The sequence below is a fragment of the Nelumbo nucifera genome, chromosome 2 (genome assembly GCF_055504915.1).
Source record: "Nelumbo nucifera cultivar China Antique chromosome 2, China Antique-T2T, whole genome shotgun sequence".
Classification (NCBI taxonomy): domain Eukaryota; kingdom Viridiplantae; phylum Streptophyta; class Magnoliopsida; order Proteales; family Nelumbonaceae; genus Nelumbo; species Nelumbo nucifera.
Genome location: NC_142650.1, coordinates 97,941,608 through 97,963,241, shown reverse-complemented (window position 1 = coordinate 97,963,241; position 21,634 = coordinate 97,941,608). Strand labels below are relative to the sequence as shown.

General features: G+C 40.6%; 2 protein-coding genes and 1 pseudogene across 6 annotated transcripts in view; 2 read left to right on the top strand and 1 right to left on the bottom strand.

Moving 5' to 3' along the window:
* LOC104606254 (uncharacterized) overlaps positions 1-14,577 on the top strand; it is a 76,398-nt gene extending 61,821 nt beyond the window's left edge. For all 5 annotated transcript variants that reach the window (XM_010271352.3, XM_088898144.1, XM_088898143.1 and 2 more), the window contains one exon: positions 13,989-14,577. In XM_010271352.3, the coding sequence (XP_010269654.1) occupies positions 13,989-14,383 (395 nt within the window). In that variant the 3' untranslated portion in view covers positions 14,384-14,577. The remainder of the gene's footprint in view (positions 1-13,988) is intronic.
* A 130-nt stretch (positions 14,578-14,707) lies between these two features.
* On the bottom strand, positions 14,708-17,299 carry LOC104606255 (cytokinin dehydrogenase 1-like). The gene is made up of 5 exons (XM_010271356.3): positions 16,347-17,299; positions 16,113-16,240; positions 15,756-16,016; positions 15,392-15,654; positions 14,708-15,294 (listed from the first exon to the last, which is right to left on the bottom strand). The coding sequence occupies exons 1-5, from the start codon at positions 17,005-17,007 to the stop codon at positions 14,973-14,975; spliced, it is 1,635 nt and encodes a 544-aa protein (XP_010269658.1). The 5' UTR covers positions 17,008-17,299; the 3' UTR covers positions 14,708-14,972.
* A 3,232-nt stretch (positions 17,300-20,531) lies between these two features.
* On the top strand, positions 20,532-20,629 carry LOC148802596 (U6atac minor spliceosomal RNA; annotated as a pseudogene).
* The last annotated feature ends 1,005 nt before the right edge of the window (positions 20,630-21,634 follow it).

Sequence of the window (21,634 nt, the reverse complement as noted above, 5' to 3'; positions counted from 1 at the left end):
CCTTCATTGTCTGTTTTTCTCTCTTTCTTGAAGCCCACCCAATATGTCAAATGCCACTGTATCAAATACCACTGCACAATCGGAAGAAGTTTCCTCACATCAAGCATCTGGCGACCTACAAAACATTCAGGCAGCATATAGGTTGAATGGGAAAAATTATTTGAAGTGGTCTCAGTTTGTTTGAACATATTTAAAGGGAAAAGGAAAGCTTAGCCATCTCTTAGGGACGGGACCGAAGGAAGGAGATCCAAGATTTGATGCATGGGACGAAGCTGACTCCATGATCATGTCATGGTTATGGAATTCAATGAACCTTGAAATCAGCGACACGTGTATGTTTTTATCCATGGCTAAAGAGATCTGGGATGCCGTCCGACAAACATATTCAAAAGCACGTGATGCAGCACAAGTGTACGAAATCAAAGTCAAGATTGGAGCAACTAAACAAGGCAGCAAGATAGTTACCGAGTATGCAAATTTACTGCAGAACCTGTGGCAAGAACTCGATCATTATCGGTGCATTGAGACTAAATGTGCAGCAAATGCAGCAATCCTAAAGAGTTTTATCGAAAAAGATCGCGTTTATGACTTTCTTGCAGGACTCAACGCAGAATTTGATCAAGTTAGGGTCCAGATTCTCGGCAAAGAAGAGGTACCATCTCTAAATGAGACTATTTCTCTGATTCGTGCTGAAGAAAGCCGTAGGGGGGTTATGCTTGAACCCCAAGTACTAGAAGGTTCAGCCATGACTACAAGGATGGAACAACCGAAAATACTGGAAGGAATGAAGACAGATTTGTCCTCTGCACGGGACAACAAGGAGTCTCTTTGGTGTACCTATTGCAAGAAACCAAGGCACACCAAAGAGAAGTGTTGGAAGCTGAATGGTAAACCATCGAATAGGGAATGGGGCTACCGAGGACAACAGAAGAGTTGAAGTCAAGCTAACTTCACCACAAATCAGCCGAGCCAAGAAAAGCTTCTAGACAAGACCGAGTTCAATAAGGAGGAGATCGAAAAGTTAAGGGGGCTTCTGGGATTGTTGGAGAAACCTAGTGGTACAGGCTCTCTTGCAATCTCAGGTAAGTTTTCTATTCCTCACGGGCTAAATGTTTCAGATGAACCTATTAGGGATTTATGGGTTATTGACTCAGGAGCCACAGATCACATGACTCACTCCTCACTACATTTTAGCACTTACACCCCCTGCCCAAGCAATCGAAAAATAGCCATTGCAGACGGTTCCCTTACTACCGTAGCTGGCCTTGGGGATATCCATATTAATCCATCACTTACACTAAAAAGTATCCTTCATGTTCCAAAATTGTCCACTAACCTGATATCCATCCAAAAACTCACCCATGACATGAACTGTAATGTGCTTTTCTATCCTTCTTACTATATATTTCAGGACCAGGATTCGGGGAAGAGGATTGGACTTGCTAAGGAGAAGAATGGACTCTACTATCTTGAAGAATCATGCAAATCAAATATTGTCCAGGATAAGTTATCTCTGTCATTCCTTTCATCATCCAACAAAGACACCATTTGGCTTCATCACTTTAGACTAGGACATCCATCTTTTGGAATTCTGAAAACTATGTTTCCCTCCTTGTTTAAAGGATTGAGTGTTGAATATTTTCATTGTGATGTGTGTGAATTTGCAAAACACAAGCGTGTGCCCTTTCCAATCAGTAACAATAGAAGTTCAGTCCCATTCTTTTGATCCATAGTGATATATGGGGACCCTCCACAGTTCCAAATGTGTCTGGCTCACGATGGTTCGTCTCTTTTATTGATGATTGCACTAGGGTCTCTTGGATCTTTCTTCTTAAATCTAAATCAGATGTAAGTAGTGTACTCCCAAATTTCCATAACATGATCCAAAATCAGTTTGGGGTCAGAATCAAAAGATTTAGATCGGATAATGCACGGGATTATTTCAACCAAACTTTATCCCCATATTTTCAAAAAGAAGGGATTATCCATGAATCCTCCTACATTAATACTCCACAACAAAACGGAGTAGCAGAAAGGAAGAATGGTCATCTACTAGCCATGAATCCTCCTGCATTAATACTCCACAACAAAACGAAGTAGCAGAAAGGAAGAATGGTCATCTACTAGCTGTAACCCGAGCCTTACTTTTCCACCAGCATGTTCCAAAAACCTATTGGGGGGAAGCTGTGCTTACAGCCGCATACATTATAAATCGATTACCTTCGAGGGTGTTGGGATTTAAAACACCAATGGAAACACTTTCTCAATTTTATCTTGATCTACGTACAACAAATAATCTCACCCCAAGAATCTTTGGATGCACTGCTTTTGTCCATGTTCATACCCATAATAGAGGGAAGTTAGATCCAAGAGCCATCAAGTGTATTTTCGTGGGTTATTCGTCCACCCAAAAGGGTTATAAGTGTTACCACCCACCTACTAAAAAATTCTCTGTCTCTATTGATGTCACTTTTGAAGAAAAAACACCATATTTCACTCAACCTTATCTTCAGGGGGAGTCTTTGTCATTCATTGAAGATAAGGACAGAGAATTGTTCCCGCTTGGTCTACCTACAGTTTCTCAACACCCAAACTCAGCATCTATACCAATTCAATCCGTATCTGCACCTATCGAACCACCTCAAACCAAACCAACTTCTTTACCCATTCATACTAGACTCATGACAGAGAATGATGAATTTTGTGACTCTATGAGATTGCAGGTATATTCAAGAAGAAGAAACCAGGATCCTAATCTTGTGCAGGTTCAAGATTCAACTCCTAATCCTGAGAATGAGGTAAATACAATTCCAGAAATTTCTTTTGAATTAGCATCTGACCAAGATCTTCCTATTGCTCTTAGGAAAGGCACAAGAGAATGCACTAAACATCCCTTATATCCCTTAGCAAATTTTGTGTCCTTTAAAAAATTCTCACCATCACATAGGAGTTTCCTAGTTAGTCTAAACACCATTCATATTCCTAATACTTTATCTGAGGCATTATCTGATGAGAAATGGAAAGATGCTATGAGAGAAGAGATGCAGGCTCTAGATAAGAATCAAACATGGGAAATTGTTGACCTACCACCATGAACGAAACCCGTGGGCTGCAAGTGGGTTTTCACAGTAAAGTACAAGTCAGACGGCTCTCTAGAAAGATACAAGGCAAGACTCGTGGCAAAAGGATATACACAAACCTATGATGTTGACTATCAGGAGACATTCGCTCTAGTGGCTAAGATGAATACGGTAAGAATTTTGTTGTCACTAGCAGCTAACTTTGACTGGTACTTGGAGCAATTTGATGTAAAGAATGCTTTTCTTCACGGTAATTTAGAGGAGGAGATATACATGGATATTCCTCCGGGCTTCAAAGGAAATCTAAAAGGAAATAAAGTTTGCAGGTTGAAGAAAGCACTATATGGTCTCAAGCAATCACCTAGGGCGTGGTTTGGAAGATTTACTAAAGTTATGCTTGCCATCGGATACAAACAAAGTCAGGGAGATCATACACTCTTTATAAAGCATTCGGATGCAAGGGGAGTCACGGCTCTTCTGGTATATGTCGATGACATAATTGTGACAGGAAATGATGAAAAGGAGAAGGAAGCCTTGAGAAGATGCCTAGTCAAAGAATTTGAAATAAAAGAACTTGGGAGATTGAAGTATTTTCTAGGGATTGAAGTAGCTCATTCCAGAGAAGGCATCTTTATCTCACAACAGAAATATGTAACAGATCTTTTAAGAGAGACAGGAAAGTTAGCATGCAAACCATTCTCCACACCGATTGAGCCAAATCACAAATTGGGAGAAGCAAATGAAGATCCAGCCGTGAATAGGGAAATGTACAAAAGATTAGTAGGAAAACTTATATATCTTGCCCATACAAGGCCAGACATAGCATATGCCGTGAGTGTGGCTAGCCAGTTTATGCACAACCCGAAAGAGGTTCACCTACAGGCGGTCTATAGGATACTACATTACCTAAAGGCTAATCCTGGCAAAGGAATCTTGTTTAAAAGAAATACTGGATTAACCCTAGAGGCATACACCGATGCAGATTTATGCAGGCTCTCCCATGGATAGGCGGTCCACTACAGGTTACTGTACGTTCCTTGGAGGAAATCTTGTGACATGGAGGACTAAGAAGCAGAATGTGGTAGCTAGATCAAGTGCGGAGGCAGAATTCAGGGCAATGGCTCAGGGAGTATGTGAATTACTATGGCTCAAGATAATTTTGGAAGACCTAAAGATCAGATGGGAAGGTCCAATGAGATTATTCTGTGACAACAAGTCAGCTATTAACATTGCTCACAATCCCGTCCAACATGACAGGACAAAGCACATTGAGATAGATAGGCATTTCATAAAGGAAAAGCTAGATAGCGGATTAATTTGCACTCCATACGTCTCAACGAATGGTCAACTGGCAGATGTGCTGACAAAAGGGCTTTGCAGTGTGGCATTCCAAGGACTTATTTCCAAGCTGGGAATGAAAGATGCATATTCACCAGCTTGAGGGGGAGTGTTGGAAAGTAGAAGATTGACTCTTTGATTGATTCTCCATAATTTTAGGTCCATCAGTTTAGGAAACTTAATTTCCTAGAATCATGGGATATCCTAGAATCATGGGATATTAATTGGAGAATCCCACTGATATAGAAATTAGTTTTTTAGGAAAAGTTAGTTTCCTATTTTATCACCCTGTAAATTAGCTCTGTAATTCTATATAAAGTTGTGTATATGCTCCTTCCAAGACAATACAATCATATCATTTTTTCTCTCAAATTTTCACAGTAACATCACTGGAATAGGCATGAACATGTTGCTCCTTCATCACAACCTCTTCCACAACCTGAATTTCCAGACTTTGACCTCCCCATTGCTGTTTGAAAAGGCAAACATAAGTTTACAAATCATTGCATCTCAAAATACCTTTTTTTATAGCCCTTTGTGCCCTTCATGCTTTTCATTCTTAGTCTCTATCTCTTCTTAGTCTATCTCAAAAACTTTTTCCAAATCAGAATGGAGTGATTCTATGAGGATTGAGATGGATGCATTAGAAAAGAACCATATATGGGACATTGCTGATTTGCTAGAGAGGAAGGAGCCAGATGGTTGTAGGTGAGTGTATACTATCAAGTACAATGCAGATGGGTCCATTGAGAGATGTAAAGCTTGCCTTGTGGTGAAGGGTATACCCAGTTGAAATATTGCTGACTATTTGGAGACTTTTTCTCCTGTGTTGAAGATGAGCTTTGTTTGTGTTCTATTATCCTTCTTGCTTACTTTTATTGGTTGCTATGTCAGTTTGATGTCAAGAGAGCCTTCTTGATTGGGGACCTTCATGAAGAGGTTCATACGTCTCTCCCTCCTGGAATGTGTGGTAAGAATATGGAAGAGAAGATGTGTTAGTTGAGGAAATCTCTCCTTGCTTGGTATTGGTTACCTTCAAACACAAACCACACTATTTGTGAAGCGAAAGGATGTGTAGCAAGGTAGGGTTTGGCACTATAGAAGTCTATTTGAAGAAAAGTAGGATGGCTTTCTAAGTGTAGGGAAGGCTTAAGTGTAGGGTTACTCTTGAGGAATGCTTAGGGTTTTTGAAGAGTGGGTGATGCATGGTCATGCACCCACACATGGAGGTCACTGAGATCTCCTAACCATGGGACTTCGGTACTCGGGTTTTCCCTTTTCTTGACATGTGTCCCTAAGGACATTGGCTATGGTACCCTTTTGGCATTCACATGTTCTAGTGTTTTGCGATGTGGTGCCCAACCCATCGCAGTTCTCATGATCTAGGATTTTTCTTGCAAGATGTTTTGTGGGCTGAATGGATGCGATTTGTGTGATGTCATTGTTATTTTCCCATTGCAAGTTGGGATTTATCGAGCCATCATCTGATGATGGATCTTACTTGACTTGTCGTTCTTATAACCCCATCACATGGGGGGTGATGGGGTCTTTCCAAGGAGAGGTCATAAACTGACGATGGGGTCTTTCCAAGTTTCCTTGTTTCTGTCAACAAGTCAAGGAAACTTGGTGCTAATCCAGCTCTTACTCCAACATCACATTACAGATTTTCTTCTATAGGAGAGCTACTTCCTAATGGGGAGTGTTCTAGAGACTTGTGGGGGAGTTGTTATATTTCTGCATGACTCATCTTGACATTTCTTATGCTGTGAGTGTGATTACTCAGTTCATGCATGCTCCTAGAGATACTTGTTTGGCAGCTATTGAAAGGGGTTTTGTTTTATCTGAAGGGAACTCCAAGAAAGGGAATTCTTTTTGCTAATCATGGGCATAGGAGAATAGAGGCTTCCATAGATGCAGACTGAGCGGGTTGTGTTGATGACAAAGTCTACATCTGGGTATTGTACTCTTGTGGCTAGAAATCTAGTCTCTCGGAGAAGTAAAAAACAATTAGTGGTAGCTAGGTCCTTAGCAGAAGCATAGGGCAATGGCCCATGGAGTGTCAAAACTATTGTGGTTGAGATCACTTCTTTGAGAGTTGGGAATAGTTCATAACAAACCTATGATGCTATATTGTAACAGTTAAATTGCTACCAATATAGCTCATAACCTGGTTCAACATGATAGAATAAAATATATTGAGGTAGTTGGACACTTCACAAGGGAGAGAGTAGCCTCTGGATAAGTGTGTCTTCCTTTTGTGACTTCAGAAGAACTAGCAGATGTGTTTACCAAAGGGGTTCCTAGATATAAGTTGGAGCAATATGTAAGCAAGCTGATCATGATTTATAATTTTGTATCTACACTGAACTTCAAGGGGAGTCTTGATCATTGGGGTTGGGCTTTTTGTTCTTTTCTTATTGGGCCCAAATGGCCTTTGTTTTTTTGACATTGTTCTTTTACTATTCTAAGTAGTCCTCGACTGTACAAGTGGGGGACTCATTAGATCCCACTATTAGAGTTCGGCTTGCCTGTTAGACCGATAGCAGTCAAGGAAAAGAGAGAAGAGAGAAAGAGAGAGAAAGCGAGAAAGGAGAAGAGTAGAAGAGAGGACAAGGAGGAAAAGGAGGAAAAGGTCTGGTTCGAATGAGAGAAAAATCAACCCTCCCATTCGGCCAGATCTGTTTTATATTACTAAAATATTGTGGAAAAGTCACATGTGCCCCTACTTAAGTTAGGGACATTAGATCTAACATAAACTTACACATCAGTGCCTAACCATAAGCACAAAGACAGAAATATCCCTACATACTCGACACTAACACTCCCCATCAAGCTGGAGAGTATATATCATATAATCCTAGCTTATTACATATGTAGTCCACTCTACCCCGACTTAGTCCTTTAGTAAACAAATCTGCCCACTGGTTCCCTGTGTTGACATATGCAGTGTCTATCACTCCACTCAACACCTTTTCTCTAACAAAGTGACAGTCAACCTCTATGTGCTTGGTTTTCCCATGAAACACCGGATTAGAGGAAATATGAACTGCAGCCTAATTGTCATAGTAGAACTTCATTGGAGTATCAACAGTGTATCCCATCTCCTATAAAAAGTTCCTTAGCCACACTAATTCACAAGTAGTATGTGCTATAGCTCTATATTCTGCCTCCGCACTGTTTGTTGCCACAACTGTCTGCTTCTTGCTTTTTCATGTCACCAGATTACCCCCAAGAAAAGTGCAATAGCTTGTGGTAGATCTCCTATCAAATATAAAACCGACTCAATCAGCATAAGTATATCCTTCTATTTCAAGTTTTCCACCACTTTTGTATATCAAACCACGACTAGGAGCCCCTTTAAATGCCTCACAATCCTTAGAACTGCATCCTAATGTGGAACTAGAGGTTTCTGCATGAACTGACTTACCACACTAACTGTGAATGAAATGTTTGATCGAGTGCTGGTTAGGTAGTTCAGTTTACCTACCAGCCGCCGGTATCTACTAGGGTCTTCAAACACTTCACCCATATCACTACTCAGCTTAGTGTTTGTTTCCTTAGGTGTTTCAGCTAGTTTAGCACCTAACAGTCCTGTTTCTTCAAGCAAATCAAGAACATATTTCCTCTGACACAAGTTAATACCATGCTTAGACCTTGCTATTTCTATCCCCAAGAAATACTTCAATTTACCAAGGTCCTTTGTCTGAAAATGTTCCTGCAAAGAAGTCTTCAACCTGTCAATGCCCATTTTATCATTTTTAGTAATGACAATATCATCTACATACACCACCAATAGGATCTTCCCTGCCCGAGAGTCATGACTGAAGACTGAATGGTCCATTTGGCACTATTTCATACCAAACTTATTTACCACCTCACTAAATCTGCCAAACTATGCTCGAGGAGACTATTTAAGCCCATAAATGACCTTTAGTAGCCGGCACACCTTACCATCCTCCCCCTGAGCAACAAACCCCGGTGGTTGCTCCATATAGACCTCCTCGAGCAGATCACCATGCAAGAAGGCATTCTTGATATCAAGTTGATAGAGGGGCCACTCATACATCGCAGCAAGAGAAACCACAACACGGACTGAACCAATCTTAGCAACCGGGGAGAAAGTCTCTATGTAATCAATACCATAGGTTTGGGAATACCCTTTGGCAACCAGCCTAGCTTTCAGCCGCTCTACACTACTATCAGGTAAGTACTTAACCGTATAAACCCATTTACAACCAACAACTTGCTTACTAGGAGGAAGAGTGGTGAGTTCCCATGTATGATTATGGGCCAGAGCTGAGAGTTCTTCCATCGCACGACACCATCCTGGAGAGGCAAGGGCTTCCTGGACATCCTTAGGGATAACAACAGAGGATAACAAAGAGATAAACTGGCGATGGGAAGCGGAAAGGTGAGTCAGTGAAATATAATTAGAAATAGGATGAAGGGTACAACTGCGTTTACCTTTCCACACGGCAATGGGAAGATCAAGATCAGATACTGGGGTTGGTGCTGGTGTGGGAACAACTACCGGATCTGTTGACGATGATGGAGCTGGAGGAGGAGCCGATACATGTGGGCGATGAGTATGTTGGATAGGTGGTCGTTCAACAGGTGGTGGCACTGGAGGCAAGGACTTGGTCACAGCTGGAACAAGAGGAACAAAATCCACAATTGGAAGAGGAAGGGGAGGAGGTGATGAAGAGGAAGAAACATCACCGAACCCCAAGAAAAATGTAGTAGACTCAAAGAAGGTAACATCAGCACACACAAAGGAACGTCGAGCGCTGGGATGATAACACTTATACCCTTTCTGAGTCCGGGAATAGCCAAGGAAGATGCACTTAATAGATCGTGCATCTAACTTGTGCTTTCTTGGCCCCAGATTATGAACGAAGCAAACACACCCAAAAACCCGAGGAGAAAGGGGAAACGCAGAGTAGGAAAGCAATGTGGTGAATGGAGAATGACCATCAAGTATAGACGTGGGCATCTAGTTAATCAAGAAGCAAGAAGTAAGCACTACATCACTCCAAAAAGATTTGGGGACATTCATGTGATGCATGAGGGATCGAGCTGTTTCCAAAAGATGACGGTTCTTTCTCTCAACCAGCCCGTTTTGTTGTGGAGTGTAGGTACACGAAGTCTGATGGATAATGCCATGTTGGTCTAGGTATTCTTGAAATGATGAAGAGAAATATTCACTGTCATTATCGGAACAAAAAATTTTAATGTGAACACCAAATTGGTTGCGAATCTCAGCATAAAATTTTTGGAAAATGGTAGACAATTCACTTCTTTCTTTCATTAAATAGAGCCACGTCATCCTTGAATAATCATCAACAAAAATGATAAAATATTTATATCCATTGTATGACGTTACTTTATAAGGATCTCAAACATCTGAATGAACCAAAGAAAAATGACTCGACAAACGGTTATCAACTCTAGGACTAAAGGGAACACAATGATGTTTCCCCAACTGACACGATCACAATCCAAAACAGACAGATGACTCAATGAAGGAACTAAAGACTTCAAAACTTTCAGTGAAGGATGACCAAATCTATAGTGCCACTGGAGAGGAGAAAGAGACGATTGCAGAGCTGTTGATGTACTTCCACCACCATCAAGATAATACAATCCACCGACTTCATGTCCTCCATCAATCTTCATCCCCGTCTTGAGATCCTGAAAAACACATGAAGAGGGGTAAAAGGTAATGGAGCAATTAAGAGACTTGGGCAACTTACTAACTGACATAAGATTAAAAGGAAATTTAGGGACATACAAAATTAAGGATAAGGATACAGGGTCCGTGTTAACATTTCCAACACTACAAATGGAAGATGTGGAACCATTAGCAAGGGTAACAGATTGTGATGTTGGGCAATGAGAGAGGGAAGATTGGGTAACAGATTGTGATGTTGGGCAATGAGAGATGTGGAACCATTAACACACCTGGAGTTCCATTCATGTGATCGGAGGCTCCATAATCAATAATCCAGGGATTGGGTGTGGATGCCAGACAAGCCATACCCGAGTGTGCGAGAGTGACCGTGTTCTACTGAGATGTGGCCTGAACAAACCTCTCATACTCATCATGGGGAACACTTATCATTTCCTTCCCAGTAACATCTGTGGATGTAGAAGATATCTGATCAGTTGAATGACTATCCTGTCTGAAGCTACTGTCACTAGTCATGGCATGATTGGCCCAAGTTGAGGGTGGACCATACAAGTCATAGCAATAATTAATGGTATGTCCATCCATACCACAATGTCTACACCTCCTTGGACCCGAACTACGTCCTCTGCCACGGGCTCCCCCTGAATCTCGACCTCCAGTACGACCACCACCACAGTTATATGTAGGTCCACTACCACCACTCCGGCCATATGCTGGTCCACTGCTGCCACTACGGCCAGACTGAGCTCCCCGAGCACCACCTCTAACACCACGGCCTCTGGATACTACAAAGGCTGATCTATCGGAAACATTAGGATTCTCGGTAGATCCAATGGAAATCCTCCTAAATCGAGCAAACATCTCTTCTAAGGAAGGGAGAGTTGACCCTCCTAGTATCTGATCCCGCACTGGTTCATACTCAGATTTCAGTCCCACAAAAAATCGAGTCACATCAAGTTGTTCCCTCTGTTGTTGCTGAATTTTGACATCAGAAGTGGGGGGGTGATAAACATTCAATTCATTACGAATGTTTCTCATACTAGCATAGTACTCCTCAAGACTCTGATTACCTTGTTGTAGATTAAAGTATTCCTGATACAACTGATATACTCTGGTTGTATTGTCTTGGCCTGAATATAGTTTCTTAGCATGGTCCTACACTTCTTTGGCAGTATCAAGAAACATGAAATTTACACTAATCTTGGGTTCCATACTATTCCATAACCATGTGATAATCTGTGCATCTGCTTGCTCTCAATCATCATACTCATGAGAATCGGTGGAGGGTTTTTCGTCCCTTATATGTTTCACCTTCTTCTTTGCCTTAAGAAAGACTTCTACAGATTTAGCCCAAAGTACATAATTTTCTCCATTCGGCTTAATGGAGGTCATTTGAACATTCAGGTAGTCAGTAGGAACTATCACACTAGTCTTGCTATCACTACTGTCTCCCATTGCTGAATTCTGGTATGGCTGAATTCGGCACACTAGACCACACTACAAACTGATTTCAGCACTTACTATTGCTGTAAACTGTACTCTTTACAGCACAACCCCTACCTCACGACTACCTAAAACTTTACCACACTGTTTGAGGAACACTTCCCCTTCGAATCACACTGAAAACTGTACAAACCCTAGCACACTAAAATCTGAAATCCCACCATACCACCTGAAACAGACTTATCATTTAATTCACACCAAGAAAATGCATAGAACCTCTTACCTGATCACTCAAAAATCAGACCATACAAAGCACTCACTGCACCACACGAATCAGCCCTCTTCTCTTCATCAATTAGGGGAGGGCTTCTTAGAAACCGCAGCAACCGACCACAAACACCATAACTGGAGGCATAGAAACCTCCAAGGGAAGAGGGCGATCACTCCTTTTCATCCCTTTCCCTCATCTCCAACTGATGGCGAAGAAAGCAAGAGAAAACCCTAGACTGGGTGTGCAGAGAACAGAAGTCTGGGCAGATCCGATTTGCTCAGTTTATCTCTGATACCATATTAGAGTTCGGCCTGCCTGTTAGACTGATAACAGTCAAGGAAAAGAGAGAAGAGAGAAAGGAGAAGAATAGAAGAGAGGACAAGGAGGAAAAGGTCTGGTTCGAATGAGAGAAAAATCAACCCTCCCATTTGGCTAGATCTGTTTTATATTACTAAAATATTGTGGAAAAGTCACATTGCCCGTACTTAAGTTAGGGACATTAGATCTAACATAAACTTACACATCAACACCTAACCATAAGCACAAAGACAGAAATACCCCTACATACTCGACACTAACACCCACGATCAGTTCCTCTTCTAAACCCCTCTTCTTCCTTCTCTCTTCTTCTGTTACATAGCTGTGAGATTACTACAACACCCTTTTTTTACCTTTTTCTTGCTGATTCACTAAATTCTGCAGCTTTATTTCCAACTCTTTTGATCTTTGGCTTCAAACAGTTTTGCCAAGAGTGGGAGGCCCATTTGCAAGAGAAAATCTTTCGCTCTCTTCTCTCTCTCCCTCTCTCTCAAAAAAAAAGTCTTGTTCTCTAATCCCATCCTCCAAAACAAACTTTGTTGTGAGCACCGAAAACTCGAACCCTCGCTCTCTTGTCTCTATCCCTTCTTAAAACAAAGAGCGAGGGGTGGAAATAGAGAAGTCCCTCTCTTATTTAAATAAAAAATTATCTTGCAGGTCAGTGGATGGTATGAAGGGACATACAAAATTTAGGGCCCATTTGGATCGTGGGAATAGGAGTCTGGAATCCGAATCAGAATGGCCCATTCTTGTTCCAACCGTTTGGTTGAGCGGAATAAGAATCCCATTCCTATTCCTGGTGGAATGGCATTCCCCCATTTGAGGGAATGACCATTCCCTCCTCCCTTGGGAATGAGATCCCATTCCAGCTGATTCCAATTCCAATTCTGATTCCCATCTGAACCAAACAGGCTATGGGAATAGACCATTCTGGTTCCGATTCTAAAGGATTTCAATTCTGATTCTGGCTGCGAACCAAACAGACCCTTAGATTATTGATTGTGTATGATCAGTATTTGGGGGGGTGGGGGTGAAGTAAGATATCTCAATGTTTTTAAGAGGATTGATCTCATATACCAATAGTAAGACTGTATGTCTTTTAAAACTTTAGGAAGGGGGCATTGCACACTGGAGGCCTCCTTCCGTGTCAGCGCCTTCATCTCCACCTGAATTTGAGGATGTGTTGGAAATCAAAACAGCCATATTTGTCTTATTGTTAGATCTTTACTTTCTTGTAAAGATGATTTGATCTATGTTGGAAGGCCTGGGATTTTAATTGAAGTGGAGTTTGAGAATATTCCTTGAAATAACCTTTAAGTAGGGCTCTAAGATAATGCATCAAAGCAGGCACGTATGAAGTCCCTGCCCCAATTGCTATGAGGCTTACGTAGTTCTATCACTATAATATTTGATATATTAGTTTGAGAAATACTTTATCATCACATCAAGCTTAAACAAACTCTTTTTTAATTTTTAATTTAGTTGCAGGAAAAATTTTGGTTATTATCTTTAACATATTTGTCATTTTAGAAATCTTTGATGGTTTTGTTTTGCACTATATCAAGGGTTTTGGTGCTTCTAAGTTCTAACTAGTAAGTTTGACAGTCAAAAGGTGTAATCTCTTTATTATTACTTGTTAAAATTAAAATCCACGATTTTGCTTTGTTTTATAATTTCATGAAATGCGCTTCAATATATAAAACAGGGGGTTAGTTTTGATCTAGGCATTTTTTTGTCTCTTGTGGTGAGACCTCGATAAGATTATCATCTTTATCATCTCTCTCTCTCTCTCTCTCTCTCTCTCGACTATTAACTGTTTTATAAGGCTTTTTTTCTACTTCTGCATCAGATAAGAATAAAGACGGCATGCAAAATGAAGTAGTAGAATCTGATGATCAAGAGATGAATGTGGAAGATGCCCCAAGAAACCTATCCGATGTCAAAGATGTTGAAATTAACATGATGGATACCGAAATTGAGGACAGTGTTGCAGGTAATGCTGCATTAGGGGAAGGGGATACTCTAGGGGAAGTAAACATGGAGGCCTCCATAATGCCTGATGATGTTATCCGAGCTGGTGGCTTTGGAGCCCGAGATGACATCAGTAGCTTTCTTCCCGTCGCAATTGATTCAACTGATTTTGAAGCTTCTCTTCGTGATGCCCGAGATTATGAAGAACCACAGGGAGAAATATGCAGGCCAGGTCTAGGGTGGAAAGATGCTTCCGAGACAGAAGAGAGTTGATGCTGTTGTTTATTTAACCAAGGTTCAGTGAGTTCTGGTTTTTGTTGTATATAAAACATGCAAGCAATTGTCAGATTTCAGTCGTCTAATGACTTCTGCTTTTTGTTGCCTTTGTCCTTGGAAGTATACTTATATTACATGATTATATAAATTCGGTTTGCTTAAATCGTCCTACTTAAATTTTTCTGTTACAACTTCTTGGTAAGCTAATGCAACAGATTGTATTACATTTGTTCTCTGGAGACGTTAGGCTGTGTTTGGTTTGGTAAGAGACAGAAAGTTGAGGTCAATAGCCTTAGGAAGCGTCAATTTTAGAGTCCTGTATGCTTTGAAAGGTCAACTTACTCATTTTGTAAGCAACAATTTACAAGTTTGGATGCTTTTTGATCCTGTTGAAGGTCAAATAACTAATTTCATATTTGAAAATTTGGTCCATGCAACTTGTGAACAAAATGGCAAGCAGTAGTCCCACGGTCTCTCCTCTTTGCTTACAAGACTACAATTGTCGTAGGGACCCGGGAAAGAAAGTATGAATTTGATTTATTAAATTTACACTTGGATCTACCTATTCAAGTGTCGTAGGCCTGTGTTACGAGAAGTTGGTAGCCTTTTTGAATATTTTCTGGCCGGGAGCAAGAATTGCTAAAGGGTCGTAAGCAGATTTCCTCTGTGCAAAGACTTCCCAACGAGGGCCAAAGTGGGCTCGCCACTCTTCCTGAATGGTGTAATGGGGCAGATACTGCTTCATCCCATTTTGGGTTGCTTCACAGAAATCTAGAATTCTCTTGTGCTGAAATAAAATGTGCTCTAAGCCCTCCATCCTTGTAGAAGAAGGTGCTGCAGAGGAAAGAAACGCTACTAGGTAGAAAATATCTTCGTTTGGAATGACTGTAGATGTTCTGTTGTTCCACCTGCAAAAAGGGGAGGAAAGAAGTAGCAGCAGCAGGTTAGAAATCTGGAATTTAATTATCGCTTTTCGTGAATTAATGATTCGTGTATAGTTAGTACTTGGATCTGTTGAGCGGATAGACGAGGACGGGACCATTGCTTGTGTCTGTAAGAATGTTGCCAAAGACCTCAGCAGCGAATTCCTGGATTTTGCTTCTGGGGATGAGAAGATTGAGCCATGGGTGTGGAATTTCCCACAGCCCTTTTGATTGCAGTTTTAGCTCTGACACATGCACTCTGTCTAGGAACTCAAGGTATGAGACTTCTGACACGAAAAGTGTTGACGGAATGTAATTCAGCTGAGACAACAGGCTCTCAACTTCCTGCAACCAGAGGGCATGGGGAAGAGATGATGATCAGATGAGATAAGCATTCATTCTGCATGTTTTTTCTGGAGTATATGATGCGGGGTTCCATTTCTTACCTGGTTCATGGCATCAGTCTCATCTGGGTTGAAGTTTTTGGTCATTTCCAGGCAGAACAGAGTTCTCCCATCGGAGTTGAATCGGCTGGCTTGAAGTGGGTCTTGGGGATTAAAGGAGGATCTCCAGTTATTTAGGAGACCCGTTCTGTTTATTATTACGAAACCTTCAATATAGTCGAATGTATTCTCAGCGGAAATTAGATACTCCTGGTCCTTGACAAATATAGAGAAGTCGGAGTAGAGAACTCTAATCCATTTAACCTGTCGAAAGTGATAAACTGTGTTAACAAAAATAGCCATATTCGAATATTCTTTCTGCATGCACACCTTTCAGGAGAAAGGATATTCAGCTGTTACCATTTTAGGTGCAGGTTCAAGGGCAATTGTAGCTCGGGTGATGATCCCGAACTGGCCTAGTCCCCCCAGAACACCGTAAAAGAGGTCTTCATTTTGATTCTCAGAACAGCTTACCACTTCTCCTTTTCCTGCAGGCAGAGTTTGGAGTCAAACATATTGATTCTAAGAACAAGTTACAACTTGCATTTGTCTGCCTTTTCTTTTTTTTTTTTTTTTTTATTTGTTGAGACAAACCTGTAACGACCTCCAGCTGGTAGACATTACTGATCTGGGGCCCATGCCGGAACGCCTGCCCACTTATCCCAGCATTGGACAAGGTGCCGCCGACGGTGAGATGGAGGTAGTCTGTCCAAGATTTCGGTGCAAGCCCATGTCTAAGGGTCTCATGCAGAATATCTATCCACAGTTCTCCGCCAGAAACATCTACAAACGGGAGCTTTCCAGCGTGAACCTTCATTTTTCGTCTCTGAAGCGACTCCATGTTGATGACTATACCTTTGTGGGCTTGAGCCTGGCCTTGGGTTGAATGGCCATGGCCTCTGGCTGCAACTGTAAGCTTTGAGCTGGGACCCAGTTGCAAGACATGCTTTATAGTTGTGGCAATATCTGAAACAGACTTTGGACGTAGAATTGCTGATGGCAGGAAATTGTATTGGTTGCCAAAGTCTCTGGCTGCATGGTGAAGGTCATCAAAGCTGAAATACCCATCAAGAGTCAGTGCTTTGAGTGAGGAAAGGATGTTGGAGGAATCCGAGCCTAAGACAGTTGGAATGGTTGGATGAAGGTTGGAGGAAACGTTGGTTCTGGCAGTGATACAGCTCAACAACAGGACCAGGAGACATCTTAGCAGTATAGTGTTGTTTGATCGAAGGAAACCAAGAGGTGGTGAATTCATATTTTCTTGCAGGAAGATAGTAGGAGAATAGTAGAGGCAGAGCTCTTACTGGGTTGTTTACTAGTGAAGCTAAGAAAGGGAGAGGTATGGAAGGGCCAAGAGATTGAAAGGTTGGGGAGTATTTAAAGGGAAGGTTTGGACGGCTAGTCAATCCCATCTTCAGTAGTGAGACTCCGTAAGAAGACTGTCTACTTGGGTGGAGGGGGGAGTACAGGAATTTTCTTTCAGTTCTCCTTTTTGGGTTCTTTTGTTAATGGAACTATACAAGCCAAACTTGAAGTGACAAAGCCCCAATTGCCAGTTAGTAAGTTAGGCGTATTCCTGTCACTGTGGAAGTGAGTTTGTGTACCAGATACCGAAAGAAACCTGCTGGCCCCTTCAACAAGTAGCCAAAGAAAGCAGAAATAAACTAAAAAAGAGGATGGTAAAAGAAGGTCTAAGAAAGAGAGATTTCACATTTCCCATGCACAACTGTGCAACCACATTCCTTCCTTTTCCATCAAAGACAAACATGTACAAATTTAAGAAATTTACCAGTCGACCTTATGGGGGATAGTTTTGCCATTTTGGAATAAAGATATTTCAAAGGTAGGCATCTATTTTTGGTGGCAAATTTAATTTCCATCTGCAATGACCTTAGACAACCATGAAACTTCCCAACTATTACGGGTATGTCCCTCAATTGCATCCACTGTTGTCAGAAATGGTACATGATGCATCAATTTTCCAATCGGAGAGTGATCGGTGGGTTGGCCCCCTCTCATTTGCATGAGGAAAGAGTTAAGTGTGGGTGGGGAGGAGTCATGGAGGTCAGATCTAGCTCAGTGCACGTGATTTTCACATGGGAGTGTGAATGTAGGTGTGGAAGTGGGTGGGTGGGGGGTGAAGGGAGAGAGAGAGAGAGATTTTTAACTCTACTTGGAGAGAGTGTGTAGGGGCCTGCGTTGGGCCTTTCTGAAGGCCTAACAAAGCAGAGAAGTGGATATGAGAGATGACAGTCGGAATGGAGAAAATACTTAAAGGCTAGCTATTCTAATCTATTTACTTAATGGTCAGTGGAGCTTCAGTTCCCAGCACTGAGACAAGCTAGAATGCACCCTTTCTATGTTGATATATGTCATGCTGAGCGTTTTGTGGAAATTATTACACCATTTTGCTTTGTTTACGAGGTTTAAGTGACCCTTTTGAATTTTGCAGCTCTTGTGAGCTGTAATTTGGCCTAAACCCTCAAATTAGTGAGTAAATCAGATGGTTGTTTGGCAAGTATTTTTTTATAAGATCTTCTGACTGACCTGATAGTCAAAAGACGTTGTGAGCTTTTATATTAAGATCTTAACAGTTTAAAAATTATTTGGTTAAGGTGCACATTTTTGCACGTCTTTTCACGCGAAGACAAGTTCAAAAAAAAGTGAAAACTTTTATTTAGAAGCTTTCCAAAAATAGTCTGAAATGGGCTTTCTGCGTTTTTTCGAGGCTGCAGCTTTTGGCGGCTAAATCTTTTCCTAGCCAAAACGTGAAAAGACGAAAACACGGGCTGCTAGGCTTCTAAAAAGCCAATAGCCTATGCGAAAAGACACACCAAATGGGGCCTAGTGAGCTAGTCACTCATTTGTGCTGAAGAACCAAATCTTGGTTATTATATGTCCTCTAGAAGGAAACTGACCATAAATTAAAAAAAGGGTAAATTACAAAGATCCCCTTGTATTATGGGTCAGTGACAAAGACCCCCCTGTACTTTAATTTGCAACAAAGATGCTCCTAAACTTTAGCCGTTAGACAAAAACCCCTTCCATTAGTATTCTATCAGTTATATAAATTCAAATTAGATTTTCATTTAACTATTCGATGTTTTTTAAATTCCCAAATTACCCTTTTTTTTTCTAAATCACCAAACTAAAAACACTAGAAACCCCATACGAAAGGGAAAGACTCCATGTAAATAGCATCGGAGCAGATGAGGAGGATCTGTAAGCCATTGTCTTCATGTGCTTAGAAGACCTAATTGTAATTTTTAGAAAGAAAGAAACTGAAACCATGAAGGGTTGCAAGGATTTCAACGATTTGGATATATCATTCAAAGGGAAAGAGTGGAGCTTTCCCTACATTTGATCTTAAGCATGACTAGCTATGAGATATTGGAATTATTGGATTGGATTGATAAATTAGGAGAAAAGTTTTTTTTCTAAGGGAAAAAGGCTTTTTTAAGTGAAAAGGGCAATGAAAAGAAAATTCAGAAAGCTTTGATGGGTATTTTGGTAATTTAATACATTCCGTCATCTGACTTAACAGTTAGGGGAGTATTTGTCATATGATTAAAGTTTAGGGGGGTTTTTCTCACTAACACCATAGTACAAGGGGGTCTTTCTAATTTACCCCTAAAAAAATAAGGGTAAAGTGAAGTGAATAAGACAATAACAAATCAATACCATGACCATATCAACAGTCCTGATGGAATTTGATTGGCTAGGGTACATAACAAACACCCAATAAAAATAGGTCAAGTTGGTCTGGTGCCACTTGGTTGCTCATGATCGTCCCAACAGCCAAGTCATGAGCCCATCATCATACCATGGAGACTAAGGGCCTAGATATCGAGGTTGGTAGGACAGAATTGATCTAGAATCCTCAAACCTATAAGATTATAAATAATAACATATTGTTCTTATCATGTTCCCTATCCCACTTACATTCCACTCTAATCTTGTCCTTCTGTCTCTTGCCACCCAAAAACCCACTCTCTTCTTACCCATGTTCTCCCTGCTCTTATCTTCAATGCTTTCATCAAGTTGCTTAAGTTGTTCAAAGACACCATTAAGCAAAATTAATTACTAGAAATCTATTCCTCAAATTATTAGTGTAACTTTTCTAAAGTATATAATTTTCTTAGAATTGGAGACTGGGGGAAATAGTTGGACCAATTGATGGAAGAAGAAAGGCACCACGCAGCATCTTAATAATGAGAATGTTGGAGACAATCACAGTGAAAATTTAAGAAAGAATGGCTATTGGAGACTGAAATTAAGGAAATTGTTTCCAATATTATAGACCATAATTACTATAGACAGCTTTGATCATGGGATCCACTGCTTAATTAAGAAGCCTCGTTTAGATAATTTCCTATATATATATATATGCTATAGAAAATCTCCTAGAGCCTGTCAGATGATAGTGAAGCACCAATTAATTCATATTCTTGTTTTGGATGGTGCAGAGAATTTAAAAATGGTGAAATAATTCTTGTCGGGCATAGGCTGTCTTAATAAGCTAAGCTTTAACTTGCCTGGTTGGGGCCCTCAGCTCAGGTCACCACGAGTCTAACAAGAGCTAAACTGCTTTTTCTGGAATTAAGCTCGTTTAATTTAGACAAATCAGCTGGGTCGACTACAACTGGGGGTCTCGGGCTTTTTCTTTTTTCGGTTGGATTCAGCTGTGAGGAGAGGTAAAGTTGATCTCAGGTTCAGTTACTGATGACCAGCCTTAGTTTTACCGAACTTTCCTATATATGTGTAAGCTTTTTATGGATAGTGTTGGTTGAAAAGTGAGACGGTTGGCATCTCTCCAGACAAGGACGGGAATAAGCTTAAGAGCTAACTGTTTGCAATCTAGCTTTTGTTTTCTTTTTCATTTGTTTATTTTAATGGGTATGAAGCCAGGTAGGGACCCTCATCAAATACGATTCTCAGCCCACCGAAATGTGTTGCTTAAAATACAAAAGAAATCAGATACCATAAACTATTTTTGTGTCTTGGTCCGTGAGTTGGAGGGTAGCTAGTCTCTCTCAGGGAGGCCCGGCCGGCGGCCATTTATTTGGCTGAACTGATCAAGAAACCTTACTTTCAGTCAAGAAGAAAAAGACAACCAATGATTCCTGTGGCTACAAGGAAAGCAAGCAGAAAAGGTTTGTTAGAGAATGGTGTAGTAATCAGATCTACGTCGCTTTTAGTTCTTCTAGTTAATTAGGAGTTTAGTGGATGCACAGAAGAAGGACCACACGTCTCCCATGTCAACCTCTTCTCTGGTGTGGCAGATTTCAGCCCAGAAAAGCCTTGCCGTGTAGGGAAGAAAACTTGGCTCATGATTCTGGATTAGTTAATTAATTGTTCTTGATGACAAACATATATTTAATTATCAATATTAATTGTGGATATATAATGGGTTTTTAAATTTAATATCGTGAGTGTAAGGGCTTGTTCGTTTTGTCTTAACTCTTATCTCTTAAGAAAAATTTTATAATTTTAAGAGGAAAATGGGTGTTGACTTCCTCGTATCTCTATCTCTTAAAGTTGATTCTTACAACTTTTTGTTTTCTAATGATACTCTCAAAACACCAATAAAGATTTTCATATATGTACTTAAAATGAACATTTAACAATTTTCAGAATTCAGAATTAAGAATAAAATTCAGAATTCAGAGGAAAGAAAAATTTGCCAATACTAATATACCTCTTAATATAATTATTACACTTTCAGATGTCAGACATTAGAGCAGACCAACATGCCATATATAAGTCGAATAAATTACCATCACGGATTTGTACTCATGTTGGAGAGTAGCTTTCTGCAGCAAACTAACAATCTCTGAAACGTTCAGTTTTTACCCGTTCTGAAGATTTTTAACAGCAAAAAT